The sequence below is a fragment of the Aquarana catesbeiana genome, linkage group LG01, assembly GCF_042186555.1.
Source record: "Aquarana catesbeiana isolate 2022-GZ linkage group LG01, ASM4218655v1, whole genome shotgun sequence".
Classification (NCBI taxonomy): domain Eukaryota; kingdom Metazoa; phylum Chordata; class Amphibia; order Anura; family Ranidae; genus Aquarana; species Aquarana catesbeiana.
This window is the reverse complement of record NC_133324.1, coordinates 947,143,930-947,166,584: the sequence shown is the minus strand read 5'-3', so window position 1 is coordinate 947,166,584 and position 22,655 is coordinate 947,143,930. Positions and strand designations below refer to the sequence as shown.

Sequence of the window (22,655 nt, the reverse complement as noted above, 5' to 3'; positions counted from 1 at the left end):
ATTTATGGGGAACCTTGTCAAATGCTTTTGCAAAATCCAGATACACCACGTCTAGGGGCCTTCCTTTATCTAGCTGGCAACTCACCTCCTCATAGAAGGTTAGTAGATGGGTTTGGCAAGAACGATTCTTCATGAATCCATGCTGATTACTGCTAATGATACCGTTCTCATTACTTGTATATAGTCCCTTATCAACCACTCCAAGAGTTTACATAGTATTGATGTTAGGCTAACTGGTCTGTAATTCCCAGGGATGTATTTTGGGCCCTTTTTAAATATTGGTGCTACATTGGCTTTTCTCCAATCAGCTGGTACCATTCCAGTCAGTAGACTGTAAAATTTAGGAACAACGGTCTGGCAATCACTGAGTTCCCTAAGTACGCTCGGATGCAAGCCATCTGGTCCTGGCGATTTATTAACGTTAAGTTTCTCAAGTCTAGTTTTAATTATGTCCTCTGTTAACCATGGAGGTGCTTCCTGTGATGTGCCATGAGGATAAACACTGTAGTTTTGGTTACCGAAGCCCCCTGATTCCCTCGTGAAGACTGAGGAGAAGAATAAATTCAATACCTTTGCCATCTCCCCATCCTTTGTAACCAGATGTCCTTCCCCATTCTTTATGGGGCCAATATGGTCTGTCCTCCCTTTTTTACTGTTTACATACTTAAAGAATTTCTTGGGATTGTTTTTGCTCTCCTCCGCTATGTGTCTTTCATGTTCTATCTTAGCCGTCCTTATTGCACCCTTACATTTCTTGTTGCATTCTTTATAAAGTCTGAATGCTAATGATGATCCCTCAACCTTGTATTTTTTGAAGGCCTTCTCCTTTGCTTTTATATGCATTTTTACATTGGATTTAAGCCATCCAGGACATTTGTTCGCTCTTTTAAATTTATTCCCCTAATGCCCTTATTTAATATGCTCTTAAAGCAAACCCATCTTTCCTCCGTGTTCTTTGTTTCTAAGATTTTATCCCAATTTATGCCTTCTAGCAAGGTTCGTAGTTTAGGGAAGTTGGCTCTTTTGAAATTCAGTGTCTTTGTGTTCCCTTTTTTTCCTATTTGTGTGATTTATACTGAAACTAAATGACCTGTGATCGCTGTTACAGTACCTGACCGCGAGATTGTGTGTCTAGCACGATCCCATCGCGCTGGGGTACTGTGCATGTCGCGCTGGCTCGCTCATCGGGAAAGGAAAACTGTTTTTTCCTTTCGCGATGAGTGACAGGCAGTGCTGACAGCTGTCTGGTATGAATCATGAGGGGAACGCCACGCCAAATTTTTAATAAAAAACCGGCATGGGTTCCCCCCCCGGGGTATACCAGGCCCTTAGCTCCGGTATGGATTTTAAGGGGAACCCTCTACGCAGAAAAATCGGCGTGGGGTCCCCCCCAAAATCCATACCAGACCCTTATCCAAGCACGGAGCTGGCAGAAGAGCGGGAGAAGAACTGGACACTGAAAGAAGAGGCCAGACACCGGGAGAAGAAACGGACACCGGGAGAAGAGGCCGGAGAGAGCAGAGAAGTCGGAAGAAGACCCCCGAGGTTGGAAGAAGACCCCCGGAGCTGCCTAATAAATTACTTTAAAAACCTGTGTAGTGTGTTTTTTTATTGACACTTTTTCCCCCAGGTGAATGGGTAGGGGTACAATGTACCCCATACTCATTTACATAGGGTGGGGGGCCCTTTATTAAAGGGGATCCCGAATTCCGATAAGCCTTCCGCCCGCAGACCCCGACAACCAACGGCCAGGGTTGTCGGAAAGAGGCCCTTGTCCTCATCAACATGGGGACAATGTGCTTTGGGGTGGGGGGGCCGCAGGGCGGCCCCCTGCCCCAAAGCACCCACCCCCCCATGTTGAGGGCATGCAGCCTGGTATGGTTCAGGATGGGGAGGCGCTCGCTCGTCCCTACCCCCTTTCCTGACCGGCCGGGCTACGTGCTCGGATAGGGGTCTGGTATGGATTTTGGGGGGGACCCCACGCCGATTTTTCGGCATAGGGGGTTCCCCTTAAAATCCATACAGGACCTAAGGGCCTGGTATGCCCCTGGGGGGAACCCATGCCGGTTTTTTATTTAAAATTTGGAGCGGCGTTCCCCCTCATGATTCATACCAGACAGCTGTCAGCACTGCCTGTAGCTCATCTCGATGACCGAGCCAGCTCGGCGCTGGCTCCCGCGACGGGGCTCACAGGTGTCAAATCTCGCGGATAATAGCGGCGAGATTGACACAAGGTCGCGGTCACCTACTGTACCTAAATTGCCCCGTATTTCCACATCCGTGATCAGGTCGGTATTGTTGGTAATCAGTAGATCCAGTAATGCTTTATTTCTAGTTGGTGCGTCTACCATCTGACCCATAAAATTGTCCTGCAAGACATTAAGGAACTGGCGAGCCTTAGATGAATGCGCGGTTCCCTCCGCCCAGTCTATGTCTGGAAAATTAAAATCCCCCATTATGATAACACTTCCCATCCTTGCTGCTAATCCAGATTGTGATAGGAGATCTGTCTCCTCTTCCTCCCTCAGGTTAGGGGGCCTATAGCATACTCCCAGTATTATTTTCCCCTTAGCTTCATCCCTTTGGAGCTCTACCCATAAGGATTCCATCTCCTCTCTAGCTCCCTTAGTGATGTCATCTCTCACATTCACTTGTACTTTATTCTTGATATATAGGCATACCCCTCCCCTTTTTTTACCCTCTCTATCCTTACAGTAAAGGGTATACCCTTGAATGTTTGCCAGCCAATCATGAGAGCTGTTGAACCAGGTCTATGAAATTTCCACAAAATCCAAATCCTCCTCGTACAACAGTATCTCTAGTTCACCCATCTTGTCTGCCAGGCTCCTGGCATTGGTGAACATGCCACGTAGTTTAGACCGGTCGCATATTATCCTCGTATTGGGTGTTCCGAGATTGCAACTAGGACTTGCTACTATACTTACCTTGGGTTTTTGTGCTTTGGTCAACCTACCACTAATGCCCCCAATACTACCCTCTGGAATATGTTCCGCACTGACTATCTCTACCTCTGGACCCTCCCCCCATCACCTAGTTTAACCACTTCCCTACACGCCCATAGTCATATGACGTCCACAGATGGGATCTCCCATCCTGGGTGGGCGTCATATGACGTCCTGGGATTCCCGGCCATCTAGGGGGCGCGCGCGCGCACCCGCCGCGTTGCTCGGGACCCGGTGCGTGTGCCCGGCGGCCGCGATGTCCGCTGGGCACCCGCGATTGCCCGTTAACCGGGCCGGCATGTGGATCTGTGTGTGTAAACACACAGATCCACAGCCTGTCAGCTCTGAAGAGAGCGATCTGTGTTCCCAGAACGGAGGAACACTGATCGGTCTCCTCCCCTTGAGCGTCCCCTCCCCCTACAGTTAGTAATCACTCCCTAGGAAACATATTAACCCCTCCCCGCCCCCTAGTGGTTAACCTCTTCACTGCCTGTCACATTTACACAGTAATCAATGCAATTTTATAGCATTGATCGCTGTATAAATGTGAATGGTCCCAAAAATGTGTCCGATGTGTCCGCCATAATGTCGCAGTCATGAAAAAAAAATCGCGATCGCCGCTAAAAAAATAAATAAATATTTTTTTTTTAAAAATGCCATAAATCTATCCCGTATTTTGTAGACGCTATAACTTTTGCGCAAACCAATCAATATACGCTTATTGCGATTTTTTTTTTTACCAAAAATATGTAGAAGAATACGTATCGGCCGAATCTGAGGAAAAAATTTGTTTTTTTTTTAAAAATTGGGATATTTATTATAGCAAAAAGTAAAAAATATTGTGTTTTTTTCAAAATTGTCGCTCTTCTTTTGTTTATAGCGCAAAAAATAAAAACCGCAGAGGCGATCAAATACCACCAAAAGAAAGCTCTATTTGTGGTGAAAAAAGGACGTCAATTTTTTTTTGGGTACAACGTCGCACGACCGCGCAATTGACGTTTAAAGTGCGACAGCGCTGAAAACTAAAAATTGGCCTGGGAAGGAAGGGGGTGAAATTGCCCTGTATTGAACCGGTTAAAAACTTCTCTAACTTTTTGTCTTCTTCATTCCCAGCTGATCTGCCCCCTCCTCATTTAGGTGCAGTCTGTCCCTTCTATAGTACGGTTATTGACTGAGAAGTCGGCCCAGTCCTCCAGGAACGAAAACCCCTCTTTAATACACCAGCTCTTCAGCCACTTGTTTACTTCCCTAATCTCCCTCTGCCTGTCTGGTGTGGCTCGATGTACCCGTAGTATTCCTGAGAATACTACCTTGGAGGTCCTTTTCCTCAATTTAGCTCCTTAAGCCGTGTACACACGACCGGACTTTTCAACCGAATTGGTCCACCGGAACGAATCCGTCGGACAATCCGACCGTGTGTGGGCTTCATTGGATCTTCAGCGGACTTTTTCAGTTGAAAATCAGACGGACTTTAGATTTAAAACATGTTTCAAATCTTTCAGACGGATTCAAATCCGGTCAAAAAATCAGTTCGTCTGTATGCTAGTCCGACGGACGAAAACTGATGCTAGGGCAGCTATTGGCTACTGGCTATGAACTTCCTTATTCTGGTCCGGTCGTACGTCATTACGTTCCAATTCGTCAGACTTTGGTGTGATTGTGTGTAGGCAAGTCCGTTCGTTAGAAAGTCCGTCGAAAGTCCGTCGTAACTCCGTCAAAAGTCCGTCAGAAAGACTGTCGGACCATTGATGCCGAAAAGTCCAGCCGTGTGTACGTGGCATAAGTCCCTAAAATTGTTGGGTCTTCCCCAGCCCCTCCCAGTAATCTGTCCACCAGATCCGTGATGTGCCGAACCCGAGCGCCCGGTAGACAACATACTGTTCAGCGCTTCGGGTCCTTGTTACAGATTGCCCTCTCTGTCCTAAGAATTGAGTCCCCTACCACCTGAATCTGTCTTTCCTTTCCCTTTGCTTCCCCCCACTCTCACTGAAGGAGTTCTTCCCCTGGCAGCTAGGAGAGTCCCTCATCTCCAGCAGTGCTGGTCCCTGACTGGTTTCACCAATGTCACTCAATGGAGCGTACTTATTGGGATGCGCTAGCCCTGGATCGGCCTCCCTGGCACTTCCCCCTCTACCCTTCCTGACTGTCACCCATCTACTCTTTGCTAGTGCCTGCATCTCCTTGTCTCCACCCGCCTCTGTGCTGGCCACTGCCAGCACCTGCGTGTACGTTCCTGGCTCTCCTTTAGTATGGAGGGACTTCTCAGTGCTGACAGTTGCTTCCCCAGATTCAGAACCTGGGCTTCCAGGGAAAGAACGTGCTTACATTTTGCACAGCAGTATTCACCCTCGATCAGATGATCAAGGAACGCAAACATGCCACAAGATGTACAAAAAGTCACCTCTCCCACCTGCCGGGCATCGTACCTATTAAATTTAATGAGGATTGGGGATTATACCCTGTCCAAATTACCTAACAACTAGCTTCCTGACACTAATACTCAAGACAATACACAGGTACTCGCAGACCTACGTGCACTCGCAGAACACTCGCAAAACTACGTGCACTGGCAGACCTACATGCACTCGCAGAACACTCGCAGAACTACGTGCACTCGCAGAACACTCGCAGAACTACGTGCACTCGCAGACCTATGTGCACTCACAGAACACTCGCAGACCTACGTGCACTCACAGACCACTCGCAGAACTACGTGCACTCACAGACCTATATGCACTCACAGACCACTCGCAGACATACGTGCACCCGCAGACCTACGTGCACTCGCAGACCACTCCTTCCTTGTCTTACCTAAGGCTTCATCTCCTATGATTTTAGGTCTTCCTTGGTTACGGCTCCATTCTTCACATGTTGACTGGACTGCTGGACAGATCCTGGCTTGGGGTTCCTCCTGTTCCTTTTCCTGCCTACTTAAGGTTGCCCCAAAAGAGAAACTTCCTGTTGCCACCATTCTAGTATCTTCTTCTCTTCCCACTGTATATAGTAATTTCTGGGATTTGTCCTGCAAAAGTCGGGCTGAGACATGCTCTAGGTCATGTGGCACTCTGGATTAGGGATGAGCCGAACAACCCCTGGTTCGGTTCGCACCAGAACCTGCGAACGGACCGAAACTTCACGCAAACTTTAGAACCCCATTGAAGTCTATGGGACTCGAACGTTCGAAATCAAAAGTGCTAAATTTAAAGGCTAATTTGCAAGGTATTGTCCTAAAAAGGGTTTGGGGACCCGGGTCCTGCCCCAGGGGACATGTTTTAAAAACGGCCATTTTTTTGGGAGCAGGGATTTTAATGATGCTTAAAGTGAAAAAAAAGTGAAATATTCCTTTAAATAACGTACCTGGGGGGTGTTTATAGTATGTCTGTAAAGTGGCGCGTGTTTCCCGTGCTTAGAACAGTCCCTGCACAAAATGACATTTTTAAAGGAATAAAAGTCATTTAAAACTGCTTGCGGCTTTAATGTAATGTCGGGTCCCGGCAATATGGATGAAAATCGGTGAGACAAACGGCATGGGTAACACCCAATATATAGGGAAGGGTTATCACCCCTGTGTTTTGCTGTCTGTGCACCTCTTCAGAAGATTTCACCTCACTTTCTGTCCCAATGACAAATGTTTTTTGACAATTTGGGGTTTTTATTGAAACAAGGATTGGTGATAAAGCATCAGTGGAGAGGAGACACGTTTTTCCCATATTAACTCTTACAGGAGAGAATTTCCCTTCCTAGGGGTAGATTTCATCTCACTTCCTGTTGTCTCCTTCCGTTTGCAAGTAGGAGTCATTTGTAAGCTGGATGCTTGAAAGTAGGGGCCTGCCCTATAAACTCTGCAAAAATTGCGGCCTTAGGTGTTGGTGTTGCCACAACACTGTAAGCCCTCACAGTTACTCTTGGTGGGCGCAGGAACGGGCTATGCTGTGAAATATTAGATCAAGAATTGTAATTACATGCCCCTGTTGAACAGGGTCAGAAAAATTGGGCCTTTGGTGGTGGTGGTGGTGTTGCCACAACACTCTAAATCCTCACAGTTACTCTTGGTGGGCGCAGAAACGGGCCTGCTGTGAAATATTAGATCAAGAATTGTAATTACATGCACCTGTTAAACAGGGGCAGAAAAATTGGGCCTTTGGTGGTGGTGGTGCTGGTGCCACTAAACACTGTAAGTCCCCACAGTTACTCTTGGTGGGCGCAGAAACGGGCCCTGCTGTGAAATATTAGATGAAGAATTGTAATTACATGTCCCTGTTGAACAGAGGCAGAAAAATTGGGCCTTAGGCACTGGTGCCACAACACTGCAACCCCTCACAGATAATCTAGTTGGAGCACAGGAATAAGCCCTCCTGCAAAATATTACATCAAAAATTGTAATTACACGCCCCTGTTAAAAAGGGGCTGAAAAATTGGGCCTTACACACTGGTGCTGGTGCCACAACGCTGCAACCCCTCACAGATACTCTAGTTGGAGCACAGGAACGAGCCCTGCTGCAAAGTATTGCATCAAAAATTGTAATTACATGCCCCTGTTAAAAGGGGCTGAAAAATTGGGCCTTAGCCACTGGTAGCGGCACCCAGAACCAAAAATATTCTTACAAGCTATCAGCATGATCATTGAGGAGGAAGAGGATAGTCACTCAGCATAACAGGATAGTCACTCAGCATCAGCATAGGCAGTCTTGAAGGGATCTGAAATTTCAAAAAAAAATTATTCGGTTACATCAGCATCAGGTGCTTGGTAGCTGGTGATGATCCAAGACTGATTCATTTTTATGAAGGTGAGTCGATCGACCGAGTCGGTGGACAGGCGCACCCTGTGATCAGTTACAAAGCCTCCAGCAGCACTGAATGTGCATTCCGAAAGAATGCTGTATGCAGGACAGGCCAGTAGCTCAATTGCATACTGTGCAAGCTCTGGCCAGTGATCCATCCTCAAGACCCAGCAACCCAGAGGATTTTTGGTGGGAAAGGTGTCCAAGTCAGATCTTGCCCCTAGGTATTCCTGCACCATGTAAAACAGACGCTAGTGATGGTTGCTGGAACCGATCATACCTTGGGGCTGTGAACTAAAAAATTGTCTGAATGCATCGGTCAGACGGCCACCTTCTCCACCATTCCTTCTTTGACTGACCGAAGCCTCAGCAACACGTTGTCCACGAACAGGAGTTTGTAACCTCCCAGTCTCTGCGAACGCGTTGCACAGACCTTTCTGCAAGACCTCCCGAAGATGTTTCATCCTCTGCTCCCTCTGCGACGGCAAGATAAGGTCCGCAACCTTACCCTTGTAACGTGGATCAAGGATGGTTGCCAGCCAGTATTAATCCCTCTTCTTGATACCAAGGATCCTTCCGCAGGCTTTGCAGGATCAGGGAGGCCATGCCGCGTAAGTTTGCTGAGGCATTCGGTCCGGAATCCTCTGGGTCACTAATGACATCATGATCCGCAGCCACCTCCTCCCAGCCACATACAAGTCCATGGGTTTCTTGGGAATGTAAATGATCCCTTAAAGACTACTGCTGATGCTGAGTGCCAGGCTCCACCTCCATGCTGTCACAATCCTCCTCTTCCTCCTCCTCCTCCTCCTCCTCTTCCTGTGTAATCGGCGGGCACGAAGGAACACTGTCTGGATAAAGGGGGCCTTGAGAGCTAAGGAAGTCCTCCTCTTTTTGCCTCTGTTCTGCCTCAAGTGCCCTGTCCATTATTCCACGCAGTGTGTGCTCCAACAGGTGGACAGTGTCACTGATGCATGCACTGTCACTGCTCACCATCCTCGTGGCCTCCTCAAATGGTGACAGGACAGTGCATGCATCCCTGATCATGGCCCACTGGCTTGGGGAAAAAAAAAACAAGCTCCTCTGACCCTGTCCTAGTGCCATAGTCACACAGGTACTTATTGATGGCCCTCTGCTGCACGTGCAGCCGCTGCAGCATGGCCAATGTTGAGTCCCACCTGGTGAGCATGTCACAGATTAGGCGGTTCTTGGGCAGGTTAAATTCCTTTTGGAGGTCAGCCAGCCGAGCACTGGCATTATATGACCTGCGGAAATGCACACAGACTTTCCTGGCCTGCCTCAGGACATCCTGTAAGCCCGGGTACCTGCCCAAGAACCGCTGCACCACCAAGTTAAGGACGTGAGCCAAACAGGGCACATGAGTCAGTTGTCCCTGTTGGAGGGCGGAGAGGAGGTTGGTGCAATTGTTGCAAACCACTATACCTGCCTTAAGCGGGCGTGGCGTCAACCACCTCTGAACCTGCCCCTGCAGAGCTGACAGAATATCTGCCCCAGTGTGGCTCCTGTCCCCCAAGCACACCAGCTCAAGCACCGCATGGCATCTTTTGACCTGCGTGGTTGCGTAGCCCCTTGAATGCCTACGGAGCACCGCTGGTTCCGAAGACAAATCAGCACAGGAAGAGGCCATGGGGGAAGAAGAAGAGGAGGGGGTGGAGGAGAGAGGTGCGGCAGAATCACCACTAGTAGTATTTTGGAGGCGTTGTGGCGGAACAACCTCCAACACTACTGCACCCTGTCCTGCATCCTTCCCAGCTGCCAGAAGAGTCACCCAGTGTGCGGTGAAAGATAGGTTATGTCCCTGTCCATGCCTGCTGGACCATAAGTCAGCGGTAATATGCACCTTACTGCTGACCGCCCTGTCCAGCGAGGCCAAGACATTGCCTTCCACATGCCGGTAGAGAGCCGGAATCGCCTTCCGTGAGAAAAAGTGGCATTTTGGAACCTGCCACTGAGGAACTACACATTCCACAAACTCATGGAAGGGGGCAGAGTCTACCAACTGAAAAGGCAGCAGTTGAAGTGCTAGCAATTTAGCCAAGCTAGCATTCAACTGCTGGGCATGTGGATGGCTGGGAGCGAACTTCTTTCGGCGGTGCAGCAGCTGGGGCAGGGAAATTTGCCTGGTACAATCTGATGTCGGTGTACCGATAGCAGATTGCCCCCAAGTACTTGGCTGTGACACACCTAATTCTACACCATCATTCCTCTCAGTGCAGGTCTCAGAGAGGACTGAAGGTATAGTGGGGTTGGAGATCCCAGCTGATGAGGAGCAAGGAGAGGTCCTCTTTGTTCTTTGGTGTGGGTCTTTTAGGTATGCTTGCCAACTAACTGCATGGCAGGTCAACATATCTGCGGTGTGATACAGTCGGTGTGCTGCCCTTAAGCTGACCCCTGGAGGGCATCCTGCCTCATTGGTGATGTGCCTCCTCCTCTCTCCTATCAGGCACCCACGTGGAGTCTGTGACCTCATCATCCCCTCCCTCCTCATCACTGGAGCAAAGCTGGCAGTATGTTGCAGCTGGGGGAACATGACTACCAGATTGCTGTCTTTCTTGGGCACCCCCTCTCTCTGGGCTCACGTTACTGCCTTCCTATAGCTGGGTACAATCATCGGAGCCTTCAAAACGCTGGGCATCCTCCAGGAGCATGTACCCAACACTGTGGTCAAACAGTTCGGGGGACTCCTCAGGAGGACATGGTGGGGCTAGGGAAGGAGTGACTGATGCCATTGAGCCGAGGGAAGAGGCCGCGTTGGCAGCTGCTTTGCCAGACAAAGTACCCTGAGCCTGGGTGAGAGAGGATGAGGAGGATGAGGACGGCTTGGTCATCCACTCTACCAAGTCTTCCGCATGTTGCGGCTCAACACAGCCAGCTGCCGAAAAAAAAGGACAAGCGTGTCCCACGGCCACGTGCTGATGAGGATGCACCGTCTCCACGACCAGCACTGTTGCCTCTAGACACAGAGCCTGCTTGCCCTCTTTTATTGGCTTGTGACTGTCTGCCTCTCCTTGTTGGCCTTCCAGACATACTAATGGCCTGCAGTGAGATGTAGCTGCACAAAGCTGGGATGTTTATATATACTGATACTGCAGCTAGCAGAATCAACTGCCTGCCCGTAGTATTATTAGTATGAGAACACCAGCAATTGTCTTCAGGTAGCTTTAGGTGCACACTGTGCAGAGGACGCAGTACACTAACTGTAAATACTGTAGCTGCCTGCCTGTGGTATTAATAGGAGCAGAACAACAGCTATTGTCTTCAGGTAGCTTTAGGTGCACACTGTGCAGGGGACACAGTACACTAACTGTAAATACTGTAGCTGCCTGCCTGTGGTATTAATATAGGATCAGAAGAACACCACCAATTTTATTCAGGTAGCTTTAGGTGCACACTGTGCAGAGGACACAGTACACTAACTGTAAATACTGTAGCTGCCTGCCTGTGGTATTAATAGGAGCAGAACAACAGCAATTGTCTTCAGGTAGCTTTAGGTGCACACTGTGCAGAGGACGCAGTACACCAACTGTAAATACTGTAGCTGCCTGCCTGTGGTATTAATAGGATCAGAAGAACGCCACTAATTTTCTTCAGGTAGCTTTAGGTGCACACTGTGCAGAGGACACAGTACACTAACTGTAAATACTGTAGCTGTCTGCCTGTGGTATTAATAGGAGCAGAACAACAGCAATTGTCTCCAGGTAGCTTTAGGTGCACACTGTGCAGAAGACGCACTCCGCTAACTGTAAATACTGTAGCTGCCTGTCTGTGCTATTAATAGGATCAGAAGAACACCACCAATTTAATTCAGGTAGCTTTAGATGCACACTGTGCAGAGGACACAGTACACTAACTGTAAATACTGTAGCTGCCTGCCTGTGGTATTAATAGGAGCAGAACAACAGCAATTGTCTCCAGGTAGCTTTAGGTGCACACTGTGCATAGGACACACTACACTAACTGTAAATACTGTAGCTGCCTGCCTGTGGTATTACTAGGATCAGAAGAACATAACTAATTTTCTTCAGGTAACTTTAGGTGCACACTGTGCAGAGGACGCACTACACTAACTTGTAAATACTGCAGCTGCCTGCGGTACTGTACTAATAGGTTCAGAAGAACACCACTCATTTTCTTCAGGTAGCTTTAGGTGCACACTGTGCAGAGGACGGACTACACTAACTTGTAAATACTGCAGCTGCCTGCGGTACTATACTAATAGGATCAGAAGAACACCACTAATTTTCTTCAGGTAGCTTTAGGTGCACACTGTGCAGAGGACGCACTACACTAACTTGTAAATACTGCAGCTGCCTGCGGTACTGTACTAATAGGATCAGAAGAACACCACTAATTTTCGAACATGGGTTTGACTTGAACACGAAGCTCATCCCTACTCTGGATGAGGAGCCCACCTGTGAACCTGAGCCGATCTTTTTTTTTTTTTGCAAGTTCAAAATTGTATTTTTATTGGGTTATAAAAGGACAAATATAAACATGTTACATAATGCACAATGCACTAATAATGAAAACATAATGATAACAAAAAAAAATATATAGAAATAGTAGATACAGATAAACAGTGTCCATAAATACAGAGCACGGGAGTGATCTGTGTAGCTTATCAAAAATATATAAAATAAGCAACTCATAGTTAAATAAAAGGATTCAAAACCAGAGAGCAGTCATAAAGATAAAAAGACAAAGGTTTTTGTGGAGGGTATATGATAAGTAACATAAAATCCAAGAAGGCACCAAGTGGAATATATAGAAATGGGAGAGGGAGAAGGGAATATGATCAAAAATAATGTAATGTTAATACAATTTAAGATGTGGCAGTTGGCATAGGGGTCCCATATTCCGATAGATCCCAAGGTTCCCAAACATTATCAAATTGGGAGATGGAATCGTGTACAGAGGCTGTTAAAAATTCCATCCTCCGAATCTCAGCCACCAGGTGGAGGAATCTGGACCACGAAGGAAGTGTGTTGGACAGCCAGCACAATGGAATAAGCCTTTTGGCAGCTAACAAAATATGAGAGATTAGCTGATTGACTTTTTTGGTTAAGCCTGAAAAAGGAAGGCCCAACAGATAATTTAAGGGATCTAGTGGAAGGGACACATCCACCACCTTCTGTATAAGTAACCACATATCATGCCAAAAAAAGGTTGAATCAGGGAACATTGCCAAAAAATATGAAATAAAGAGCCTGTGTCAGTTCCGCAACGCCAGCAGAGCGGCGAACCTGAGGAATCATATTTGTGAATGACATCAGGAGTTTTATGAAAGATAATAGTTCCGCGCTTAGGAAATGAAAGAAAGGAACTGCAGCCCCCCCGACACAGAATATCACCTAAGTAAAATTCTAATCAGACAGAATTCTATAATGGAGGAATTGGCGCTGTTCAACCATATATGCACTGGATAATGTTCATAAATATATAAGTGTAAAAAATATATATAAAATACAGGTGTAAAAAGAGTGTGGGAAAAAAAAGGTTATATATATATATATATATATATATATATATATATATATATATATATATATATATATATATATATATATATATATATATATATATATGCGTAATGCTCTCACGGCAATATATAACATAAAAGTGCAATGTGCTATAACATATGTATTCTAATATATCAATAAAAATCTGTGAACAATCCAAACTCTGATAAAAAACAAGTGGTGAAGAAATCCAATCTAAACCATTCCAAAAAAATGTCCAGTTTTGATATTTAAACTCCTTAGTTCATAAAGTGATGAAGGGAAACATTAAACATGTGTGACTACTTAGTTCATAAACAAAGTGATAGTGAGAAACAGTGTCCCCAAAAATTTCTTTAAAAATTTTTTCTTTGAAAACGGTGATGTGTCCCTCCAGTCAAATGACAATGTTCTTGATGTGGCAAGTGCTCCCCGTCTTCCAATGCATACGTTATATATTTTTTACACTTATATATTTATGAGCATTATCCAGTGCATAAATGGTTGAACAGCGCCAATTCCCCCATTATAGAATTCTATCAGGAGTTTTATACCTGAGCCGATCATTTACTCCAGTTTGCATAACCATTTACCCTTGCCTGTCCCTAAACTCCCTTGGACACACAGCCAGGTTAACTTGTCCAAAATTTCCACAGTCGCTAAGCCCTGCGATGCGATTGAGGTAGTCGCTACACCTGGCAATGCTATTCAGTCGGCCTTTGCACCAGTTATGCCAGCTCAGGCCATGCCCAGTGAGCTTCCTGCTTTTTCCTATTCAGGACCTTCTGTAACCTGGCCTCACCCTACTACTACGTCCATTCAAACTTGTCTAAGAGGCTCAATCTATCCTTTGGATAGACTGTCTCAATCTCATTCAGGCCAGGTGGGGTTTTCAACCTTTCTTTCTGGACTCTCTGCATTCTGCTTGTGTTTCAGCTATCCAGTCTAACTCTTGTGACACGTAACCTTCTAACCAACTTGGTCTCAGAGATCCACTGACCTCTGCCCAGTCTGATGGTCTTCTCATGCCCTTACCCATTCCTAAGAAGCCTTTAGTCCTCAATAAGTCCTCTCCCTACCTTGGTTTTGGTCTCTGAGGATAATCTAAAGTACGAGGTTAGTCAAGTTCTGGATTCCCAGCGCTGTAGAGGCATTCTTCAGTACCTCGTACATTGGAAAGGCTTTGGTCCTGAGGAGAGGTCTTGGATCACTGCATCTGAGATATTTGCACCTCGTCTGTTTAGGAAGTTTCATGGTTTCATCTGGAGTTTCCCTTTAAGCCTGGGCCAAGGTGGGGGAGGGGGAGGGGTACTGTCATGGTTATGCAGTAATCTTTCTCTCTCAGCTTACCTCTCCTCCATGTGTTCACCTTTAGAGGCCAGCCACCCTCACCTGACTGCTTATATAATCTTCCCTCAGCATAGCTCCACCTCAGCCTCTAATTAGGAACACTATATTAACCTGTGCATTGCAAGCCAACCTTGCTGATCAACCATTGTGTGTTTAGCTTTCGTGTGCTACTTGCTGTGTCTCCAACATCTGATTCCAGTTACCGAACTTGGCCTGTTCTCGACTATCCCTCTCTGCTTGTGACCCTGACCTTTGGTGTGTTCTATGTTTATCCTTGTCTGCTAGTCGCCCTGAGCTTGGCTTATCCCTTTACTATCCTTGTTGTTCCAGCCTGCTGCTTCCTTCCTCTTTCTCCTGTAGTCTACTGTGAGCGTGTGCTGTGAGACCCTGGGGGCCGCGACCTGGAGCCAGACTGTAGCGCAGTCCATCCTCACCACTAGAGGCTCTAGTGAACACCTGCTGGCTCTTAGACTCTGCGCCCTGGGGAATCTATGCTCTAGCTCCCAGTGGGATATGTGTTGATGCTCCAGTAGACCTGCTTCCTGAACCTCCCAGAGTTCAATCCGCAGCAGTCAGTCCTAGGGTCCACTACCTTAGCGGTGCACTCCTGACTCCTACAGAATGCATCTGTCACCTGGACTCAGGTGACCTGACAGGTGTGTATTGCTAGAGAGTTTTTTTTTTCTTTTTGGGAGAGTGCATGTGATTAGCACAGGGCCAATCAGCACTGTCCAGACAGAGGGTTTGGGGTCCTGCATCCTGATGGGACAGCCAGTGCAGTATGAAAACTCCTCCTACAAGCTTTAACCAGGCACTGATAGAAGTCACAAGACTGTTATATACTGCTGATGAGAAAAGGTATTTAGCAGTTCATATTTACTAAAATAATTGCATTTCCAAGTTCTGTGTACTGTGGGAGACCAGATATAGTGAGTGCAGAGTCCTGGGTGTAGTAACCATGTAATGTCCAAATAGGAAAGTTTTAGCTACAGCCCAATTACATACAAATACAAATCATCTCAAACTTACCGGGGATCTTCTTTAGGTTAAAATTTGATCTGAATTTTCGTTGGACTAGGGCCCACAATTGTTGTGCAACTATAACAAAAACATATCAGATAAATTACCCATTTAAACGTGTGAGTAGAAAAAAATTGGGGAAATTAAGTAACAGATAACCTTTGATTTGAGAAGGAAGGTTCAAAAAGACAAATATTCTGTGTAGAAAAAAGGTTGAAGTATGAATGAAAAAGATCATCCATGTGTCTCTTAGACTGACAATAAACATATGAACAATTGTAACAAAGAAAATATACAGTGGGGACGGAAAGCATTCAGACCCCCTTAAATTTTTCACTCTTTGTTATATTGCAGCCATTTGCTAAAATCATTTAAGTTCATTTTTTCCTCATTAGTGTACACACAGCACCCTATATTGACAGAAAAACACAGAATTGTTGACATTTTTGCTGATTTATTAAAAAAAGAAAAACTGAAATATCACATGGTCCTAAGTATTCAGACCCTTTGCTCAGTATTTAGTAGAAGCACCCTTTTGATCTAATACAGCCATGAGTCTTTTTGGGAAAGATGCAACAAGTTTTTCACACCTGGATTTGGGGATCCTCTGCCATTCCGCCTTGCAGATCCTCTCCAGTTCTGTCACGTTGGATGGTAAACGTTGGTGGACAGCCATTTTTAGGTCTCTCCAGAGATGCTCAATTGGGTTTAAGTTAGGGCTCTGGCTGGGCCATTCAAGAACAGTCATGGAGTTGTTGTGAAGCCACTCCTTCATTATTTTAGCTGTGTGCTTACAGTCATTGTCTTGTTGGAAGGTAAACCTTCGGCCCAGTCTGAGGTCCTGAGCACTCTGGAGAAGGTTTTCGTCCAGGATATCTCTGTACTTAGCCGCATTCATCTTTCTCTGGATTGCAATCAGTCGTCCTGTCCCTGCAACTGAAAAACACCCCCACAGCATGATGCTGCCACCACCATGCTTCACTGTTGGGACTGTATTGGACAGGTGGTGAGCAGTGCCTGGTTTTCTCCACACATACCGCTTAGATTTAAGGCCAAAAAGTTCTATCTTGGTCTCATCAAACCAGAGAATCTTATTTCTCACCATCTTGGAGTCCTTCAGGTGTTTTTTTTAGCAAACTCACTCCATGCGGGCTTTCATGTGTCTTGCACTGAGGAGAGGAATCCGTCAGGCCACTCTGCCATAAAGCCCAGACTGGTGGAGGGCTGCAATGATGGTTGACTTTCTACAACTTTCTCCCATCTCCCGACTGCATCTCTGGAGCTCAGCCACAGTGATCTTTGGGTTCTTCTTTACCTCTCTCACCAAGGCTCTTCTACCCCGATAGCTCAGTTTGGCCGGACGGCCAGCTCTAGGAAGGGTTCTGGTCATCCCAAACGTCTTCCATTTAAGGATTATGGAGGCCACTGTGCTCTTAGGAACCTTAAGTGCAGCAGAATTTTTTTGTAACCTTGGCCAGATCTATGCCTTGCTACAATTCTGTCTCTGAGCTCTTCAGGCAGTTCCTTTGACCTCATGATTCTCAATTGCTCTGACATGCACTGTGAGCTGTAAGGTCTTATATAGACAGGTGTGTGGCTTTCCTAATCAAGTCCAACCAGTATAATCAAACACAGCTGGACTCAAATGAAGGTGTAGAACCATCTCAAGGATGATCAGAAGAAATGGACAGCACCTGAGTTAAATATATGAGTGTCACAGCAAAGGGTCTGAATACTTCGGACCATGTGATATTTCAGTTTTTCTTTTTTAATAAATCTGCAAAAATGTCAACAATTCTGTGTTTTTCTGTCACTATGGGGTGCTGTGTGTACAATAATGAGGGGAAAAAATGAACTTTAATGACTTTAGCAAATGGCTGCAATATAACAAAGAGTGAAAAATTTAAGGGGGTCTGAAAACTTTCCGTCCCCACTGTACACTATATTACCAAAAGTATTGGGACACCTGCCTTTACACACACACATGAACTTTTAATGGAGTCTTAGTCCACAGGGTTCAATAATGGATTGGTCCACCCTTTGCAGCTATAACAGCTTCAACTCCTATGGGAAGGCTGTCCACAAGGTTTAGGAGTCTGTCTATGGGAGTGTTTAACCATTCTTCCAGAAGTGCATTTGTGAGGTCAGGCACTAATTTTGGATGAGAAGGCCTGGCTCGCAGTCTCCACTCTAATTCATCCCAAAGGTGTTCTATCGGGTTGAGGTCAGGACTCTGTGCAGGCCAGTCAGGTTCCTCCACCCCAAACTCGCTCATCCATGTCTTTATGGACCTTGCTTTGTGCACTGGTCCCAATCATTTGGTGGAGGGGGGATTATGGTGTGGGGTTGTTTTTCAGAGGTTGGCCTTGGCCCCTTAGTTCCAGTGAGGGGAGCTCTTAGGGCATCAGCATACCAAGACATTTTGGACAATTTCATGCTCCCAACTTTGTGGGAACAGTTTGGGGATGGCCCCTTCCTGTTCCAACATAACTGCACACCCGTGCACAAAGCAAGGTCCATAAAGACATGGATGAGGGGAGTTTGGGGTGGAGGAACTTGACTGGCCTGCACAGAGTCCTGACCTCAACCCTACAAAGCACCTTTGGGATGAATTAGAGGGGAGACTGGGAGCCAGGCCTTATCGTCCAACATCAGTGCCTGACCTCACCAATGAACCGTAGGGTTCAACTCAATGTTGAACCCTACGGACTAAGACTGGGATGCCATTGGGATGCAGGCGTCCCAATACTTTTTGGTAATATAGTGTAAATGCAAATGATAGGCCAAGGTTAAAAAAAACTCAGGTAAATGCAACAAATCTTCTAAAATGTTTTTTATGACCTGACTTTGGTACACAACTAATAAACCCTGGATGATTCTTCTCAGATGAGCCATATAGGTCACCTCCATTACAGTATGTACCAAAGATGGCTTTAAAAACTGTGGTGGAACAGTAATAGATAAGGCTCTTCTCCATGGTCAACACAATCCAAAAGCCCAATGGTGATCTTGCAGTTTAGAAGAGGTATCATTGATATTGTTCCACATAAATTAGCTTTATTCCTCTATCATCTACAGGAAGATTTACAGAGAAAGAATCTGCAAATGGGATGTGACCGGTTACGTCCTGGCAAGGAGCACAGAATGGCAGACAAACCATTATAAACATAACAAAAATAAGACTGGAGGTCTTCGCTGATTTGAAGGAGGTTTGTTACCTACTGATATAACTTTAGAGAAAGGCTGTGAGGAACAAAACATTTTAAATCAGTGTTTACTCAACTTGCTTGGATTAAAAAGTAAATTAACTATCAATGATTGGCAGAGGCGGCTCTAGACTTTGTGAGGTCTTAGGCAAAACTTAGACATGAGGCCCCACTGTATTAAGAGGGTACAGTATAGGGGAGTGGACAGTACAGGGGGTAGGTAAGTGGGGAAAGAAAGAAAGAAAGAAAGAAAGAAAGAAAGAAAGAAAGAAAGAAAGAAAGAAAGAAAGAAAGAAAGAAAGAAAGAAAGAAAGAAAGAAAGAAAGAAAGAAAGAAAGAAAGAAAGAAAGAAAGAAAGAAAGAAAGAAAGAAAGAAAGAAAGAAAGGGGGTGGGGAAAGAATGAAGGAAAGAGAAAGAAAGAGACAAAAAGAATGGAAAGAAAGAGAGGGGGAAGGAGGAAGAAGGGAAGGAAGAGCATCCCCTACATCAGTGTACTCACTGGGAGGCAGGAGGGACTGGATGGATGGATGGATGGATCAGACTCCCCTTTTCCTTTTCCTGGGCTTCAGCTTGAATCTTCCCGCCCACACATCCCCTTCTCTGAGGCAGAACAGAAAACACTGCCGAGGAGAGTGGGTGGGGCAGACACAAGAGGAGGGGGCGGGAGGAGGAGGAGCAGAAGCTCTCTCTCCTCTTCTGTTTGGCTGTGCGGGCAGCAGGGGGAGGGGGGAGATCTGTCAGAGCTCTGCTGAGCGGCTCTCCCTGTCTGTGATCCGGAGATGTTATGTGAGCTCCGATCACACGTCTCACTTGCCGCCTGTTATCTCTCCCTGTAGCAGAGCGAGGGGACTCAGGACGGAGATCTCTGCTGCTGAATGAGGCGGCTCTCTAATTAGGTAAACTAGCCAGCTGTGCGAGGCCCCTATGACTGCGAAGCCTGAGGCCACCGCCTATTTCGCCTAATTAGAGAGCCGCCTCTGATGATCGGTAAAGACATTCATCCTAATTTTTTTTGCAACAATTGGTAAATAATGGATTTTTAATTGGTGTTTTCAAGTAGGTTTGAATTGTACAGGACCAAGAAAGGCATTTCTCTGGACTTTTCTAACATACTCTAATGCCCCATACACACGATCGGATTGTTGGCCAACAAAACTGTGGGCGTTGGCTCAAACTTGTCTTGCATACACATGGTCACACAAATATTGTCCAACAATTATGAACGTAGTGACGTACTAGACGTACTACGTGGTTTTTCAGCTCTTTAGCGCCACCCTTTGGGCTCCTTCTGCTAATTTTGTGTTAGAAGTTTGCTGAGTGTTGATTCGTGCTTTTCTTTTTGCGTTTTTCATTTAGCGCTTTTCAGTTTGCGCTTTTCATTTCGTGCTTTTCAGTTAGTTTCTGAACGGCCGTTCGTCAACCAGACATGTTGCGGAATCGGAGGCGATAACGTTTTATTTGATTTGGTATATTTTCTAATGCATAAAATGCACTTTTTGGTTGAGCACTATTGGCAGATATCATGTCTAATTTTATTTGTTTTCTTTTTTTAATGCACAATAAAAACATTATGGAGAATAATACTTGGCTATGTGTTTTACTTCAAATGACAGTTTGGGAGTAGGCAGTTACATTTAAAAAGATACAATGTAAAATTGACAAGGGACACCAACATAGTTGTATCTTTGATCTTAAAAACTGCAGAATAATGGTGTTGTGGTAACTTGCCCCCCCCCCCCCCAAAAAAAAAACAAAACATAATAATATTATTCTTGATATCACTAGAAAAAAAAAAGCCTTTGAAAATTTGTTTGTAATAACTCCATCAGTATCACCGGCAAAGCAGCTTCATTATTATCCCATTAAAGAAAAAAAGAATTGTGCGCTGCATTTTGAGATTTCATAATTTGCCGCGTCTCGAATGTTAATTCTCCATTACGAAAGCTAGTTTACAAGACTGACCGCTTCTGCTTCCGAGCATGTGTGTTTGTACTTTGGACTTTTGTCCAACAGACTTGTGTACACACGATCGGAAAGTCCGACAACACACATTTGTTGGCGGAAAGTTTGAGAACATGCTAACCAACATTTGTTGGTGGGAAGTCTGACAACAATTGTCCGATAGAGCGTACACATGGTCGGACATACCACCAACAACCTCACATCCAACATTTCCCATCGGAAAGTCCAATTTTGTTTACGGGGCTTTACAGACCTCATAAGTAAAATGTTTGAGCCACAACCAGGGTTACAGCATGTCTGGGGTAGCAGGGTCACAGGGGACAAAAAGGCACAAACATTTACTGAACAGAATACCTTTTTGTTGATATAACTAATCGTTCTAATCAAGTGCAACCAAAAAGACAATAATAAATTATTTTTTAAAAATGACCCTAAATTTCCAGATAATCTAGAACAGCTTTTCTCAAACTTTTTACTCCAGAGGAAACCTTGAACTAATTTTCAGGTCTTGAGGATCCCCTGCTAAAACCTATTCATTGGAGGTCAATAGAGAAAAGTCACGTTATATTGGAGACCTTTAGAAAGAATTTACAGTGGTGGTCAGAATTCCACCCTTAAGCCTCGTACACAAGATAAGATTTTTGGCAGGGAATTGTGTGATGACAGACTGTTGGCCTAAAATCCAACCGTTAGTATGCTCCTTCTGACAATTGTTGTCCAACTTTCAGCCAACAAATGTTGGATGACAGGCTAGTAAATTTTTGGCGGACAACAGTCTGTTGTCTGATTTTTGTATCGTCTGTACACAAGTCTATCACACAAAAGTCCAAAGTACAAACACGCATGCTCAGAATCGATGCTCATCAAACATGAAATTAGCAGAAGGCGCCCAAAATGGTGGCACTCAAGGGCTGAAATTTCTCGTAGTACATCACTACATTCGTGTTTGTTGGCCTGACAATTGTGTGGTGTTAGTATGCAAGACAAGTACCTGGCACACGCCCTTTGGACAAAAATCAGACGCTCGGTTGGCCAACAATCATACCGTGTGTACGAGGCTTTAAAAAGAGCTAAAAAGATCATTATTGTCTAGCAGCTGACCCCACCAAGTGGCATAGGCTCCATGACTATGCAGGTACCATTAAGTAGGAGGTCAATCAGCCACAGCTCATCGGACCCCTAGCAACAGCTGGAAGAACCCTAAGGTTTCACAGAACCCTGGGTGAGAAAAACTGATCTAGGAGGATGTCTGGAACTTTGGGGACTTAGTAGATAAACCCAGTAAAACTATTGGGGATGAGGGTTGTAAGTTTATTGAGAAGAGTCATAAGGTTCTGTAGGTCAAGCAATATGGAAGCAATTACTTTTTTTTTCTCGACAGCTGATGTCCATCCTGGAGAAAATATCATGGATGGGCAGAATAGCAGCGATGAACAAGACTTTGCTCCCTAAGTTACTTTACCTTTTCAGGGTGCTTCCTGTTCCTGTGTCCCTTTATATTTTATGCAAAATACCAACCAAATTGTTCTCTTCATTCCTCCCATGACCATCTACTCTCTATCTCCCTTGTCACCTCCTCCCATGCTCGCCTCCAGGACTTTTCCTGAGCCTCTTCCATCCTCTGGAACTCCCTACCCCAATCTGTCCGGCTATCTCCTACTATGTCCATTTGACAGACCTAGCCGGGAGAGAGACTTTTGGAGGGGACTGAATGCTAGCCTCTTGCCGATCGATCGTGGGCCCTGGCATTTGGGGGAACGGTGCTCTTTGTGAGCTGTATGCCTGGGGACCCTTGAGGTGGTATTACTGTGGATTCGGGTCCTGGTCCCCCAGGACACACAGACTCTGGGGAC

At 45.7% G+C, this 22,655-nt stretch overlaps 2 protein-coding genes across 3 annotated transcripts in view; both read right to left on the bottom strand.

Annotated features, from left to right (window-relative positions):
- LOC141121389 (von Willebrand factor A domain-containing protein 5A-like) overlaps positions 1–22,655 on the bottom strand; it is a gene marked incomplete in the record, with an annotated part of 791,688 nt that overhangs the window by 385,017 nt on the left and 384,016 nt on the right.
- LOC141121405 (von Willebrand factor A domain-containing protein 5A-like) overlaps positions 1–22,655 on the bottom strand; it is a 239,283-nt gene that overhangs the window by 154,968 nt on the left and 61,660 nt on the right. The window contains exon 6 of one of the 2 annotated variants that reach the window (XM_073611105.1): positions 15,643–15,711. The exons of the other annotated variant lie outside the window; for it this stretch is intronic. Within the exon in view, the coding sequence (XP_073467206.1) occupies positions 15,643–15,711 (69 nt within the window). The remainder of the gene's footprint in view (positions 1–15,642; positions 15,712–22,655) is intronic. 2 annotated transcript variants of the gene reach the window in all.